Source organism: Salvelinus alpinus, chromosome 16 (assembly GCF_045679555.1).
Source record: "Salvelinus alpinus chromosome 16, SLU_Salpinus.1, whole genome shotgun sequence".
NCBI lineage: Eukaryota > Metazoa > Chordata > Actinopteri > Salmoniformes > Salmonidae > Salvelinus > Salvelinus alpinus.
In genome coordinates, this window is record NC_092101.1 from 23,573,733 (window position 1) to 23,585,852 (window position 12,120).

Below are 12,120 nucleotides of genomic sequence, written 5' to 3' on the forward strand. Positions count from 1 at the left end.
CCCTATGAGTCATATACTTTCCATCGACATATTAAACAATGTACAATCATGACCGTGAACTATAAACCTTGATATGGACTGGTGGCCGTTAATATTGCTGTCAGGGCTCTGGAGATGTGTGATAAGAATAGGCACACTCACCCTAGTTTCCCACTGCATTTCATTTTCCTTCCTCTCCCTGGCCTCCCCCCTCTGCTTCTCCTCCAGCCTGTGCTTTGCTTCCGTTGCTGCATCGATGTCTCTCGACTTCAGGCTGACCGTCACATCCTTCCACAGGCTGGTCAAACACAAAACAGTGACTTGAGGTTTCAGACCAAACAAAATAAATATATTGTTGATAGCCCCATTAAACTAGATGCCTTGACAGGAGCTACTACCCCCACATCCACAGAAAGGGGACTGGACAGAACAAATAAAAAACAGCTACTTATTACTGTAGTTCTGTGGCCATGATAATACGAAGAGAGGCTTCTAACCTGCGGGACTCATACTCCAGCTGGTCCTCCAACTTCCTCACCTTCTTCTTGATACAGCCCATTTTCTTTGTGTCAATGAACAAGGAGTTTTCCTGGATTCAAGAGATAGACACTTTCAACCCTATTTTACGAATAAAGTATTTCGATTTTAATATACGAGGTCAACCTTCTGTGTTTTGAGGTCACATTTCTAAACTCAACTCACCCCAGATGCCCACTTAGCGTGCATAACTCCATTCCACTCTCCTTCAATGGAGCAGAATGACTTCTTGTCATTGGGAGGACTGCAAACAAACACATTTGTAATATATAATACAACATTTTGAGAACCAGTTTTGCATTGTGGGTGCTACTTTCAAAACTACTGGCTGAAATTATACAAAACCTTTAGAACACATCTAACATCACAACAAAAATGTATTTCTATATACTGCTGTGAGCACAGTAAATAAAGCAAGAACAGGCTAACATGCTGACTAGACCGGGCGCGCGTCCGCATGTTGATTTTGTCCCTCCACACCAGACGCGATCAAGACACACAGGTTGAAATATCAAAACGAGGGCCTCCCGGGTGGCGCAGTGGTCTAGGGCACTGCATCGCAGTGCTAGTTGCGCCACCAGAGTCTCTGGGTTCGTGCCCAGGCTCTGTCGCAGCCGGCCGCGACCGGGAGGTCCGTGGGGCGACGCACAATTGGGCTAGCGTCGTCCGGGTTAGGGAGGGTTTGGCCGGTAGGGATATCCTTGTCTCATCGCGCTCCAGCGACTCCTGTGGCGGGCCGGGCGCAGTGCGCGCTAACCAAGGGGGCCAGGTGCACGGTGTTTCCTCCGATACATTGGTGCGGCTGGCTTCCGGGTTGGAAGCGCGCTGTGTTAAGAAGCAGTGCGGCTTGGTTGGGTTGTGCTTCGGAGGACGTGTGGCTTTCGACCTTCGTCTCTCCCGAGCCCGTACGGGAGTTGTAGCGATGAGACAAGATAGTAATTACTAGCGATTGGATACCACGAAAATTGGGGAGAAAAGGGGATAAAATTTAAAAAATAAAATAAAATATCTAAACGAACTCAGAACCAACTATATTAATTTGGGGACAGGTTGAAAAGCATTAAACATTTATGGCAATTTAGCTAGTTCTGGGATAAACATTAGGTTGTTATTTTACCTGAAATGCACAAGGTCTTCTAATCTGACAATTAATCCACAGATAAAATGGTAACCCAAGTTAGTTTTTAGTAATCTCTCCTCCTTCAGTCTTCTTCTTTGGACTTTATATGGCAGTTGGCAACCAACTTTAAGGTGCATTACCACCACCAATTTAGCTGGAGTGTGGACCTCAGTTCATGTTCATACCCACACCCACGTGGGTATATGCTCCTAAAAACCAATGAGGAGATGGGAGAGGCGGGACTTTCAGTGAGTCAAGCATCACAAATAGAACCTGGTTCTATTTTAGTGCCTGGCTACACAGACGCTCATTGACGCAATGATTCAATAACATGTATGTGTACATTTATTTTGTAACGCGAGCGGTGGGGTCAGCATGTAACACTACATGCATGATTAAAAGTAGGGAAATCCCCTTACAAGATCTCAGCGGTGATCCTGTGCTTCTTGCCACCGTAGAAGGGCTTAGTGTGAAACACAATGCTGGCACTGTAGCCCGTTTTGGAGCAGTTGATGTTACACTCTCCACCCAACTCCACCCATGGGACAGTCAGGATCGACCTGAAGAGAGCACCCATTACATGTCAGGGAATACTGATAACATATTATACCCATTTATACACACTCACTTTACATACAGTAAATCGTGTGCGCTGTACTGGAGTTAACTTATTTTGAATTGAACTGGGGCTTTTATTTCCAGAACAACAAACGTGAGACAGTGTGAGTGAGTGTATTTGTGTTATTCACGTTTAAAGCATGAGCCTACCTGCCATAGCCATTGGGGAAGGTGAGTATGTAGTGCTCGTCATGTTCCAGACAGGACACACAGCCTACAAGAGAGATAGGGAAGCACACATATCAGAACACACAGAAGACCATAAGGTTTTTGTAAGTGTGTGAGGACTCGAGGTCGACCGATTAATCGGAATGGCTGATTAATTTGGGCCGATTTCAAGTTTTCATAACAACCGGAAATCGTATATATATATATATTTTTACACCTTTATTTAACTAGGCAAGTCAGTTAAGAACACATTCTTATTTTCAATGACGGCCTAGGAACGGTGGGTTAACTGCCTTTTTCAGGGGCAGAAAGACAGATTTTTACCTTGTCAGCTCGGGGATTCGTTTTTGCAACCTTCCGGTTACTAGTCCAACGCTCTAACCACCTGCCTTACATTGCACTCCACGAGGAGCCTGCGTGGCAGGCTGACTACCTGTTACGCGAGGGCAGCAAGAAGCCAAGGTAAGTTGCTAGCTAGCATTAAACTTATAAAAAACAATCAATCTTCACATAATCACTAATTAACTACACGTGGTTGATGATATTACTAGTTTATCTAGAGTGTTCTGCGTTGCATATAATCGATGAGGTCCCAGTTAATTTCTCATCGAATCACAGCCTACTTCGCCAAACGGGTGATGATTTAGCACTGTCGTTGCACCTAACCATAAACATCAATGTCTTTCTTTAAAATCAATACACAAGTATATATTTCTAAACCTGCATATTTAATTAATATTGCCTGCTAACATGAATTTCTTATAATTAGGGAAATTGTGTCACTTCTCTTGCGTTCCGTGCAAGCAGTCAGGGTATATTGCAGCAGTTTGGGCCGCCTGGCTCGTTGCGAACTGTGTGAAGTCCATTTATTCCTAACAAAGACCGTAATTAATTTGCCAGAATTGTACATAATTAGGACATAACATTGAAGGTTGTACAATGTAACAGCAATATTTAGACTTAGGGATGCCACCCGTTAGATAAAATACAGAACGGTTCCGAATTTCACTGAAAGAATAAACGTTTTGTTTTCGAAATTATAGTTTCCGGATTCGACCATATTAATGACCAACGGCTCGTATTTCTGTGTGTTAATATGTTATAATTAAGTCTATGATTTGATATTTGATAGAGCAGTCTGACTGAGCGATGGTAGGCAGCAGCAGGCTCGTAAGCATTCATTCAAACAGCACTTTCGTGCGTTTGCCAGCAGCTCTTCACAATGCTTCAAGCATTGAGCTGTTTATGACTTCAAGCCTATCAACTCCCGAGATTAGGCTGGTGTAACCGATGTGAAATGGCTAGCTAGTTAGCGGGGTGCGCGCTAATAGCGTTTCAAACGTCACTCGCTCTGAGACTTGGAGTAGTTGTTCCCCTTGCTCTGCATGGGTAACGCTGCTTCGAGGGTGGCTGTTGTCGATGTGTTCCTGGTTCGAGCCCAGTTAGCGGCGAGGAGAGGGATGGAAGCTATACTGTTACACTGGCAATACTAAAGTGCCTATAAGAACATCCAATAGTCAAAGGTTAATGAAATACAAATGGTATAGAGAGAAATAGTCCTATATTTCCTATAATAACTACAACCTAAAACTTCTTACCTGGGAATATTGAAGACTCATGTTAAAAGGAACCACCAGCTTTCATATGTTCTCATGTTCTGAGCAAGGAACTTAAACGTTAGCTTTCTTTCATGGCACATATTTCAGTTTTACTTTCTTCTCCAACACTTTGTTTTTGCATTATTTAAACCAAATTGAACATGTGTCATTATTTATTTGAGGCTAAATTGATTTTATTGATGTATTATATAAGTTAAAATAAGTGTTCATTCAGTATTGTTGTAATTGTCATTATTACAAATTTAAAAAATAGTCCGGTTAATCGGTATCGGCTTTTTTTGGTCCTCCAATAATCGGTATCGGCGTTCAAAAATCATAATCGGTCGACCTCTAGTGAGGACACACATTTATGGACTACGTAAGTGCTTGAAGAGATTTCTTACCTTGGCCAATATTGTGGACTCCAATCGACATTCCTAAGAACTTTGACTTGGTCCAAATGTGGGCGTTGAACTGAATCTTTTTGCTCAGACACTCTGCGTAGAATGCAGAAACTACAAGGAAGAGGAAAGGCAACAGTACAGTTAACTCTATGGCTCTGGTTCTCTGTCAGCTGTCTGTAATGTTGACTTGGTGGGGAGACTCACTGGGGGGGTGATGAGAGACCTGCTCTGCTACAAAAGACACACTGTTGGCTGAAGACCATGGCACTGGACCCTCTGACGATGGCTCCTGAGGGGTTGGTGGTTAGCATTGATTTATTAGTAAATAATTGATAAAAAAAAAAAAAACTTGCCTCAATATTACAAAACTTAACATTGATTATACTTTTACTTAAAAATCAAATCATATGAATATAAATTGTCAGTCTTACTGTGGTACAATGGGCTCTGTCAATGCTCACCACTGCAGTGGGCTCCTCACTCTCTGAAGGCAGGTCCCAGTGGCAGAAGAAAACCTCTCCCAGGATGGGGTTGTAAGGCTTCTTGGCCACTGAGCTTTTCCTCCCTGCGTGGAAGGCTGACATGTACCATTTTACCATCTGCACCATGCGCTCTTTGGGTTCCAGTTGATCCGCGATACTGGGGATGAGAACATCAGCCGTCACACCACTGGATCAAAGGTTATGACTCCAACTAAGCAAAGATCTGTTCATAATGCCATGGATGGGATTCTGAAACAAAATCTTTTCCTTATTTTTGGAAACTGTTGGAGAGAATTTGAAGTGACGTACCTGACAAACAAATCCGGATGTGCAAAGAAGTCAGCATACATCTCCAGCAAAGACCTCCTCTCCAAGATAAATGTGGGGAGGACCACCTGAGAAGAGAGAAGTGAGGGAAAGAGAAAGAAACAGTTAGCAAGAGAGAAAGAGACAGTGACAGGACAGACAGACAGAAACACAGAGCTCTTACCTTGGTGAGGTCCATGCCTAGTCGCACCTGGGACAGCAGGTGCATGATGACACTCTTGTGCTCCTCCACAGACTCCCCCTGATCCTCCGCCTCATCATCATGGCTGTCAAATTGATCTGACCAGAGCAGACAGCAGACAGTTAAAAACACCTCCACCACTGATACAGGACAGCCTGACATCCTCTTTTCGGTTACTAAAGAAAACATCAGCCACAAAGGGAACAGAATGTGTGATGTTACATAAAAATACATTGAGCTCCAAAAGTATTGGGACAGTGACAATTGTGTTGTTGTTTTGGCTCTGTACTCCAGCACTTTGGATTTGAAAATATACAATGACTATGAGGTTAAAGCGCAGATATTTTCATCCATATTGGGTGAACCGTTTTGAAATTACAGCACTTTTTGAACATAGCCCCTCCATTTTAGGGGACCAAAAGTATTTGAACAAATGTGTATTGAAGTAGTCACAAGTTAGTATTTGGTCCCATATTCTTAGCACGCAATGATTACATCAAGCTTGTGACTCTACAAATCTGTTGGATGCATTTGCTGTTAGTTTTGGTTGTGTTTCAGATTATTTTGTGCCCAATAGAAATGAATGGTAAATAATGTATGGTGTCATTTGAGTGAATTTTATTGTAAATAAGAATAGAATGTTTCTAAACACTTGTACATTAATGTGGATGCTACCATGATTACAGATAGTCCTGAATGAATTGTGAATAATGAGTGCGAAAGTTAGACGCACAAACATCATACCCCCAAGATATGCTAACCTCTCACCATTACAATAACATGTGTCACTGTCCCAATACTTTTGGGTTTCACTGTAGGTTATTGTTGGGGGTAGACAGGTGTGAGGATAAGTAGGGCAATGTGTGCGTGTGTGTGTCACCTGCGTCAGTGGTGCCGTTAGACATGGAGGAGTCGAGGGACTCGTTAGTGTTTGGTCGTTTCAGCACTGTTCCATCATCGCTGTGAGGCAAAGCAGCAGAAGGCCTAGAGGGACTGACAGAGAGAAGGATGGAGGGAGAGATGAAGGTGGAGGGATGCAGAGAAAGAAATAACTGATTACCTAATAGGAAATATATTCCGTAAAGGCACAGGATTAAAACACACCTCCAGCAAAACACAATCAGCTTATGACAAGTTGCATTTTCCCATACCTAGGGTTGTTGCGGAGACCGTATTACCGCCACACCGGCAGTCATGAGTCACGAACGCAGTAAAATTCCACGTGACCGTTAAATTACGGTAATCTCCTCTTATGCACTCTGGACATGCTTTGATAGTACCCAACTTGCTAACGACCATCAGGTCCTACTGGCCTGGTACTCAGGGCTCTATTGTTCCTCTAACCACTCTGACATCAATGCAAATGCAAACGAAAATCACATCAAACACTTATCATCAAAACAGTATGTGCTTTTAAAATTTGAAGAAGTTCAACAACAGGTTGAAACTGAGTGGAAAACATTGTCGTTGTGGATGTTGTTTCAAAGTCTAACAACAAAATAGACAGTGCTTTCTTAGGTGATAATTAATTCAAACACTATATATGTGATCAAGGCCGAAAAAATGAAAATAATACATTTTCCATGATGCAATAAATAGCCTACCGCATATTACGCACTGCAACATTGAAAAAATAAAGATTGAATATGTCTTTGGTACATAATTGGTCTATCCTACACTCCAAAATTAAACACATTTTAGTAATTGCCTTTGAGTGTGGACTGCATTATTATGCATACTGGATGGACTGGTTACCTTATGCTACACTCCAAACTTTCTACTACCGATGTTCCCTAACAGATTTCACTTGGTTTCCCAAATTAAGCACTGGCTAGCTGCAGGAACATGGTTGGAGAGCCCATGGCATACACAGTTTGGGTGGAATATCAACTGTCGTGCAGCAAGAGGCTGCATGCTCCTCAAACAGTGGTTGATGTGTACAGTGAAATAACTGGAGTAGCCTACCCTGTATGATTGAAAAACTAACCGCCTATTCAAGTGCATACGGATGCCTTTTTGCCTGTGCCCGTTCCTGCCCATTGGATAATGGGCCATTCTAAATCTAAACAAAGTTTTACATATTAGTAAAGACACGAGAATAGTCTGTGGTGTGAAAATATGATCACTTGATGAGAGAACAGTGTGTGCAGCCTGAGGGAAGCAACAGAGCTCAAACTTCTACGCTTTACATAGCCATTTTATTCAGCTAAGTGCAATTATATTATTTTTTACTATAAAATCATATAATATAAAATAATGGCACGAGACTTAAGCATATCTTGTCAGCTAAATTAACAAGCCTACAGCCTATGGCATGGCGCACAGCCAGATAACATACAGTCGACCAACTCATATTCTGTTCTTCTGAAATACATTTTCTTCATTTCATAAGGTTTTTAGACCTGCCTGAAATAAATAATGGATTTATTGTGATGGTATATATTCAATTGATTTATTATAATTTTTATATGTGGATGTTCCAAAGACGCGCATCAGCGTCTTGAATGCATGGAGGCCTGGAGCTGCTAAACGTGTATATGTTAAAGGCCATTTAACGTGAGACCGGCAGTCTTTTGCATGACAATACCCGGCTGACAAAACTGAATGACCACCACAGCCCTACCCATCAAGTATTTAACATGGGGTTGAATCAGACCAGTTTCAGGAAATTGCCATTTGTACACAAGCACAATTCACAAATGTACAACGACAACAAAGGATCAATAAAATCATGAAATAGAGTGCCAGGATGTGGTCAGGTAGACCATTTCCATCACCGTCCTTAGTCCCTGTAATCCCCAGTACTCCAGTAAACTGCTGTGTGGATGGATAAAGAGAGTAAATACTCACTCTATGAAGTGTTTGGGAGACGTGCTGTTCTGGGAGAACTCATCAGCGTCATAGAACTCATCTTCACTGCTGGAGTAAGAGAAGTCAGGGACCGAATGGGAGGTGATGGTCATGTGACTGGGGGAGGCAACGCTGCTGCTGGGCGCCGAGGGGCCACTCCCTGAAACAGACAGACAGAGAGAGAAAACGGGGTGGGGGTGAGCAGGAGGTCCCAGCTGAAACGGGCCTAAACCATGTATAGCAAAAATTGCTATTTTTGTTTACTGCTTTGAACTAAAATCATACACAGCTTTGCAGCTTTTTTCCTCTCAGTGATCATATGGACACCATTTTTCTGTTCTTACTGTTCCCATATTGTTAGAGAACCATGAGAAGTTTATTCCTTGCATAATCTCCCCTGCAGTGCAATGTGTGCTCCCAGGTTTCTTCCTTAGTGCACAGCTCAGCATTTATTCAGCAGCATCAGCAGGGTTGAAAACAGGCAGGACCCACCAAGCCAGAGGAATAATGACATTTGGAGAAAGTACCTAAGGTGCTCTCCTTGCTTCACATACACCCCAGACATTCTAGCAGTCAAACAAAACTTCCTGTTGCTAACAGCGGTTTCTAGCAAGGGACACTTACCTAATGAAAACCCATTTTGAAAAATACAATTGAGTAAATTTAAAAAAGTCAATACTGTTTTATTTGTGTGGTGATTATGACGTAACATCCCCACTGAGTGGATACTCAAGCCCTAAATGCAAGTTCTAGGTGACAGAGTGAAATGTTTGTCCAAGTACAGCTGCTAACTACAGTGCCTTCAGAAAATACTCACACCCGTTGACTTTTTAAACAATTTGTTCTGTTACAGCCTGAATTTAAAATGGATTAAATTGAGATTTTTTGGTCACTTGTCTACACACAATACCCCATAATGTCAAAGTGAAAAGATGTTTTTCAAAATTTGTACAAATTAATTAAAAATGAAAAGCTGAAATGTCTTGTGTCAATAAGTATTCAACCCCTTTGTTATGGCAAGTCTAAATAAGTACAGAAATAAACATTTGCTTAACAAGTCACATAATAAGCTCCAAGGACTCACTCTGTGTGCAATAATAGTGTTTAACATGATTTTCTAAATGACTACCTCATCTCTTTACCCCACACATACAATTATCTGTAAGGTCCCTCAGTCAAACAGAATTTCAAACACAGATTCAACCAAAGACCAGGAAGATGGGTAAAAAATAAAATAAAAAAGGCAGACATTGAATATCCCTTTGAGAGGAAGGAAACCGCTCAGGGATTTGACCACGAGGCCAATTGTGACTTTAAAACAGTTTAATGGCTGTGATAGGAGAAAACTGAGGATGGATCAACAGCACTGTAATTACTCCATAATACTAACCTAATTGACATAGTAAAAAGAAGGAAGCTTGTACAGAATAAAAAAGATTCCAAAACATGCATCCTGTTTGCAACAAGGCACTAAAGTAATACTGTAAAAAATGTGACCAAGCAATTCCCTTTTTGTCCTGAATACAAAGTGTTGTATTGGTTTTGCCCCAAACATATTACTGAGTACCACTCTCCATATTTTCAAGCATAGTAGTGGCTGCATCATGTTATGGGTATGCTTGTAATCTAATCATTAAGGACTGGGGAGATTTTCAGGATTTAAAAAAATCTATAAATGGAACGGAGCTGAGCAGAGGCAAAATCCTAAAGAAAAACCTGGTTCAGTCTGCTTTCCATCAGACACTGGGATATGAATTCACCTTTCAGCAAGACAATAGCCTAAAACACAAAGCCAAATCTACACTTACCAAGAAGACTGAATGTTCAGTTTTGACTTATCTGCTTGAAAATCTATGGCAAGACTTGAAAATGGCTGTCTAACAAAGACCAACAACCAACTTGACAGAGCGTTAATAAATCTGAAAAAAATAAAAAATGGGCAAATATTGTACAATCCAGGTGTGCAAAGCTCTTAGAGACTTAGCCAGAAAGTCTCACAGCTGTAATCGCTGCCAAAGGTGATTCTAACATGTATTGACTCATGGCTGTGAATACTTACGTACATGATATTTCTGTATTTTATTTTCAGTAAATGAAAAAAATTAAAAACATGTTTTCACTTTGTCATTATGGGGTATTGTGTGTAGATGGATGTGGGGGAAAAAAGTAATACATTTTGAATTCGGCCTCCCGGGTGGCACAGTGTTCTAAAGCACTGCATCGCAGTGCTAGCTGTTGCCACCAGAGATTCTGGGTTCGAGCCCAGGCTCTGTCGCAGCCGGGAGGCCCATGGGGCGGCGCACAATTGGCCCAGCGTCGTCCGGGTTAGGGAGAGTTTGGCCGGCAGGGATATCCTTGTCTCATCGAGCACTAGCGACTCATGTGTCGGGCCGGGCGCAGTGCATGCTGACCAGGTCGCCTGGTGGACGGTGTTTCCTCCGACACATTGGTGCGGCTGGCTTCCTGGTTGGATGTGCATTGTGTGAAGAAGCAGTGCGGCTTGGTTGGGTTGTGTTTCGGAGGACGCATGGCTCTCAACCTTCGCCTCTCCCTGTTGCAGCGATGAGACAAGACTGTAACTACTACCAATTGGATAGCACGAAATTGGGGAGGGGGAAAAAAGGGGTAATTAAAAAAGTTTTTTTTTTTTTAAATAAATACATTTTGAATTCAGGCTGTAACACCTAAATGTGGAATAAGTCAAGGGGCGTGAATACTTTCTGAAGGAACTGTAAGTGTGGGTGACCTGACCACTAGAGTGTGATGACCTCTGACCTGTGCTGTTGGGGGTCGGAGTCTGCAGGCTGCCCATCACCGTGACAACAGGCCCCACTGATAGAGTGGATGGCCGCTGTTCTCCTTTACACATCTTGGAGCCATCTACAGAAAGGAGACAAGAAAAAGGAGAAGGCTCTGGCATTAGAACAACACTGCTTTATGATGCAACAAACTCAATGTCATTACAAACCTGTGAGGGAGCAAGCTTTTAAAAAATTAAATAAATAAATACAAAAATAAAAACCTGCAAAGCAGTCATAGGTATCTATTAAACTATGACTGTTAAAATGTTAAACTTTGCTGACACGGGGTCTCGACCTTGGGATTGGATTTGTGTCCAATTTCAGAGAAAGCTTAATTTAGAATGCCCTACATTGGGAAGTGGACGTGCTGAAAAATAGGGATTCAAGCACACCAGGGGGCACTATAGATGTGTGTTTCAGGAAATAAACAAATCTGAACGTATTAAATCCAATGCTAATCTATATCCATGAAATCAAATAGTCAGTTTTGTATACAATATCCGTATGTGGACTCAAATGGATATTTTTATTCTGAGGGGCAACTCTTCCTGATAGGATTGTAGATTAGATTGTGTGTATGGCTCTCTGTATACTGTACCTGTGGGGAGGGTGGTCTGTGTTGGCATGGCTAAATTGACTAAAGAAGTGTCCTGAGGCTGAAATATCCCATCCACTGGGTTGATGGTGCTCTGTACAGGGCAAGACAAAATGGTGCCAGTCTTAAAACATAAGAGGTAGTTAGGTACATCTGCAACGCACATTGCTCTAGACCGGCAGTAGCACTTAACGCACCAATACGGAGCAGACTACAATGACACAATAAATACACACTGCCAATGACGAGAAAGATCAATTACCTTTCACTCTGCTTCCGGTAAATATTGGAATATTTAGTTCTACCAAATAAATATCTAACTACGTACAGTCCCATTCGGAATTATTGGGATAGTTAAACGTGTTGTTGTTTTGGCTCTGTACTCCAGCTCTTTGGATTTGTAATTATACAATTACTATGAGGTTAAAGTGCAAATTGTCAGATTTAATTTGAGGGTATT

General features: G+C 41.9%; 1 protein-coding gene across 7 annotated transcripts in view; it reads right to left on the reverse strand.

Moving 5' to 3' along the window:
- Positions 1 to 12,120, reverse strand: part of LOC139541162 (oxysterol-binding protein-related protein 9-like) — a 49,335-nt gene that overhangs the window by 1,789 nt on the left and 35,426 nt on the right. For 3 of the 7 annotated variants that reach the window (XM_071345481.1, XM_071345479.1, XM_071345485.1), the window contains 15 exons: positions 11,664 to 11,754; positions 11,040 to 11,144; positions 10,676 to 10,846; positions 8,265 to 8,424; positions 6,295 to 6,407; positions 5,397 to 5,512; positions 5,216 to 5,301; positions 4,856 to 5,063; positions 4,629 to 4,713; positions 4,425 to 4,535; positions 2,405 to 2,468; positions 2,056 to 2,196; positions 682 to 760; positions 477 to 568; positions 142 to 277 (listed from right to left, as the gene is read on the reverse strand). In XM_071345481.1, the coding sequence (XP_071201582.1) occupies positions 142 to 277; positions 477 to 568; positions 682 to 760; positions 2,056 to 2,196; positions 2,405 to 2,468; positions 4,425 to 4,535; positions 4,629 to 4,713; positions 4,856 to 5,063; positions 5,216 to 5,301; positions 5,397 to 5,512; positions 6,295 to 6,407; positions 8,265 to 8,424; positions 10,676 to 10,846; positions 11,040 to 11,144; positions 11,664 to 11,754 (1,758 nt within the window). The remainder of the gene's footprint in view (positions 1 to 141; positions 278 to 476; positions 569 to 681; positions 761 to 2,055; positions 2,197 to 2,404; positions 2,469 to 4,424; positions 4,536 to 4,628; positions 4,714 to 4,855; positions 5,064 to 5,215; positions 5,302 to 5,396; positions 5,513 to 6,294; positions 6,408 to 8,264; positions 8,425 to 10,675; positions 10,847 to 11,039; positions 11,145 to 11,663; positions 11,755 to 12,120) is intronic. The other 4 variants (XM_071345484.1, XM_071345482.1, XM_071345480.1 and 1 more) reach the window with 3 other exon arrangements.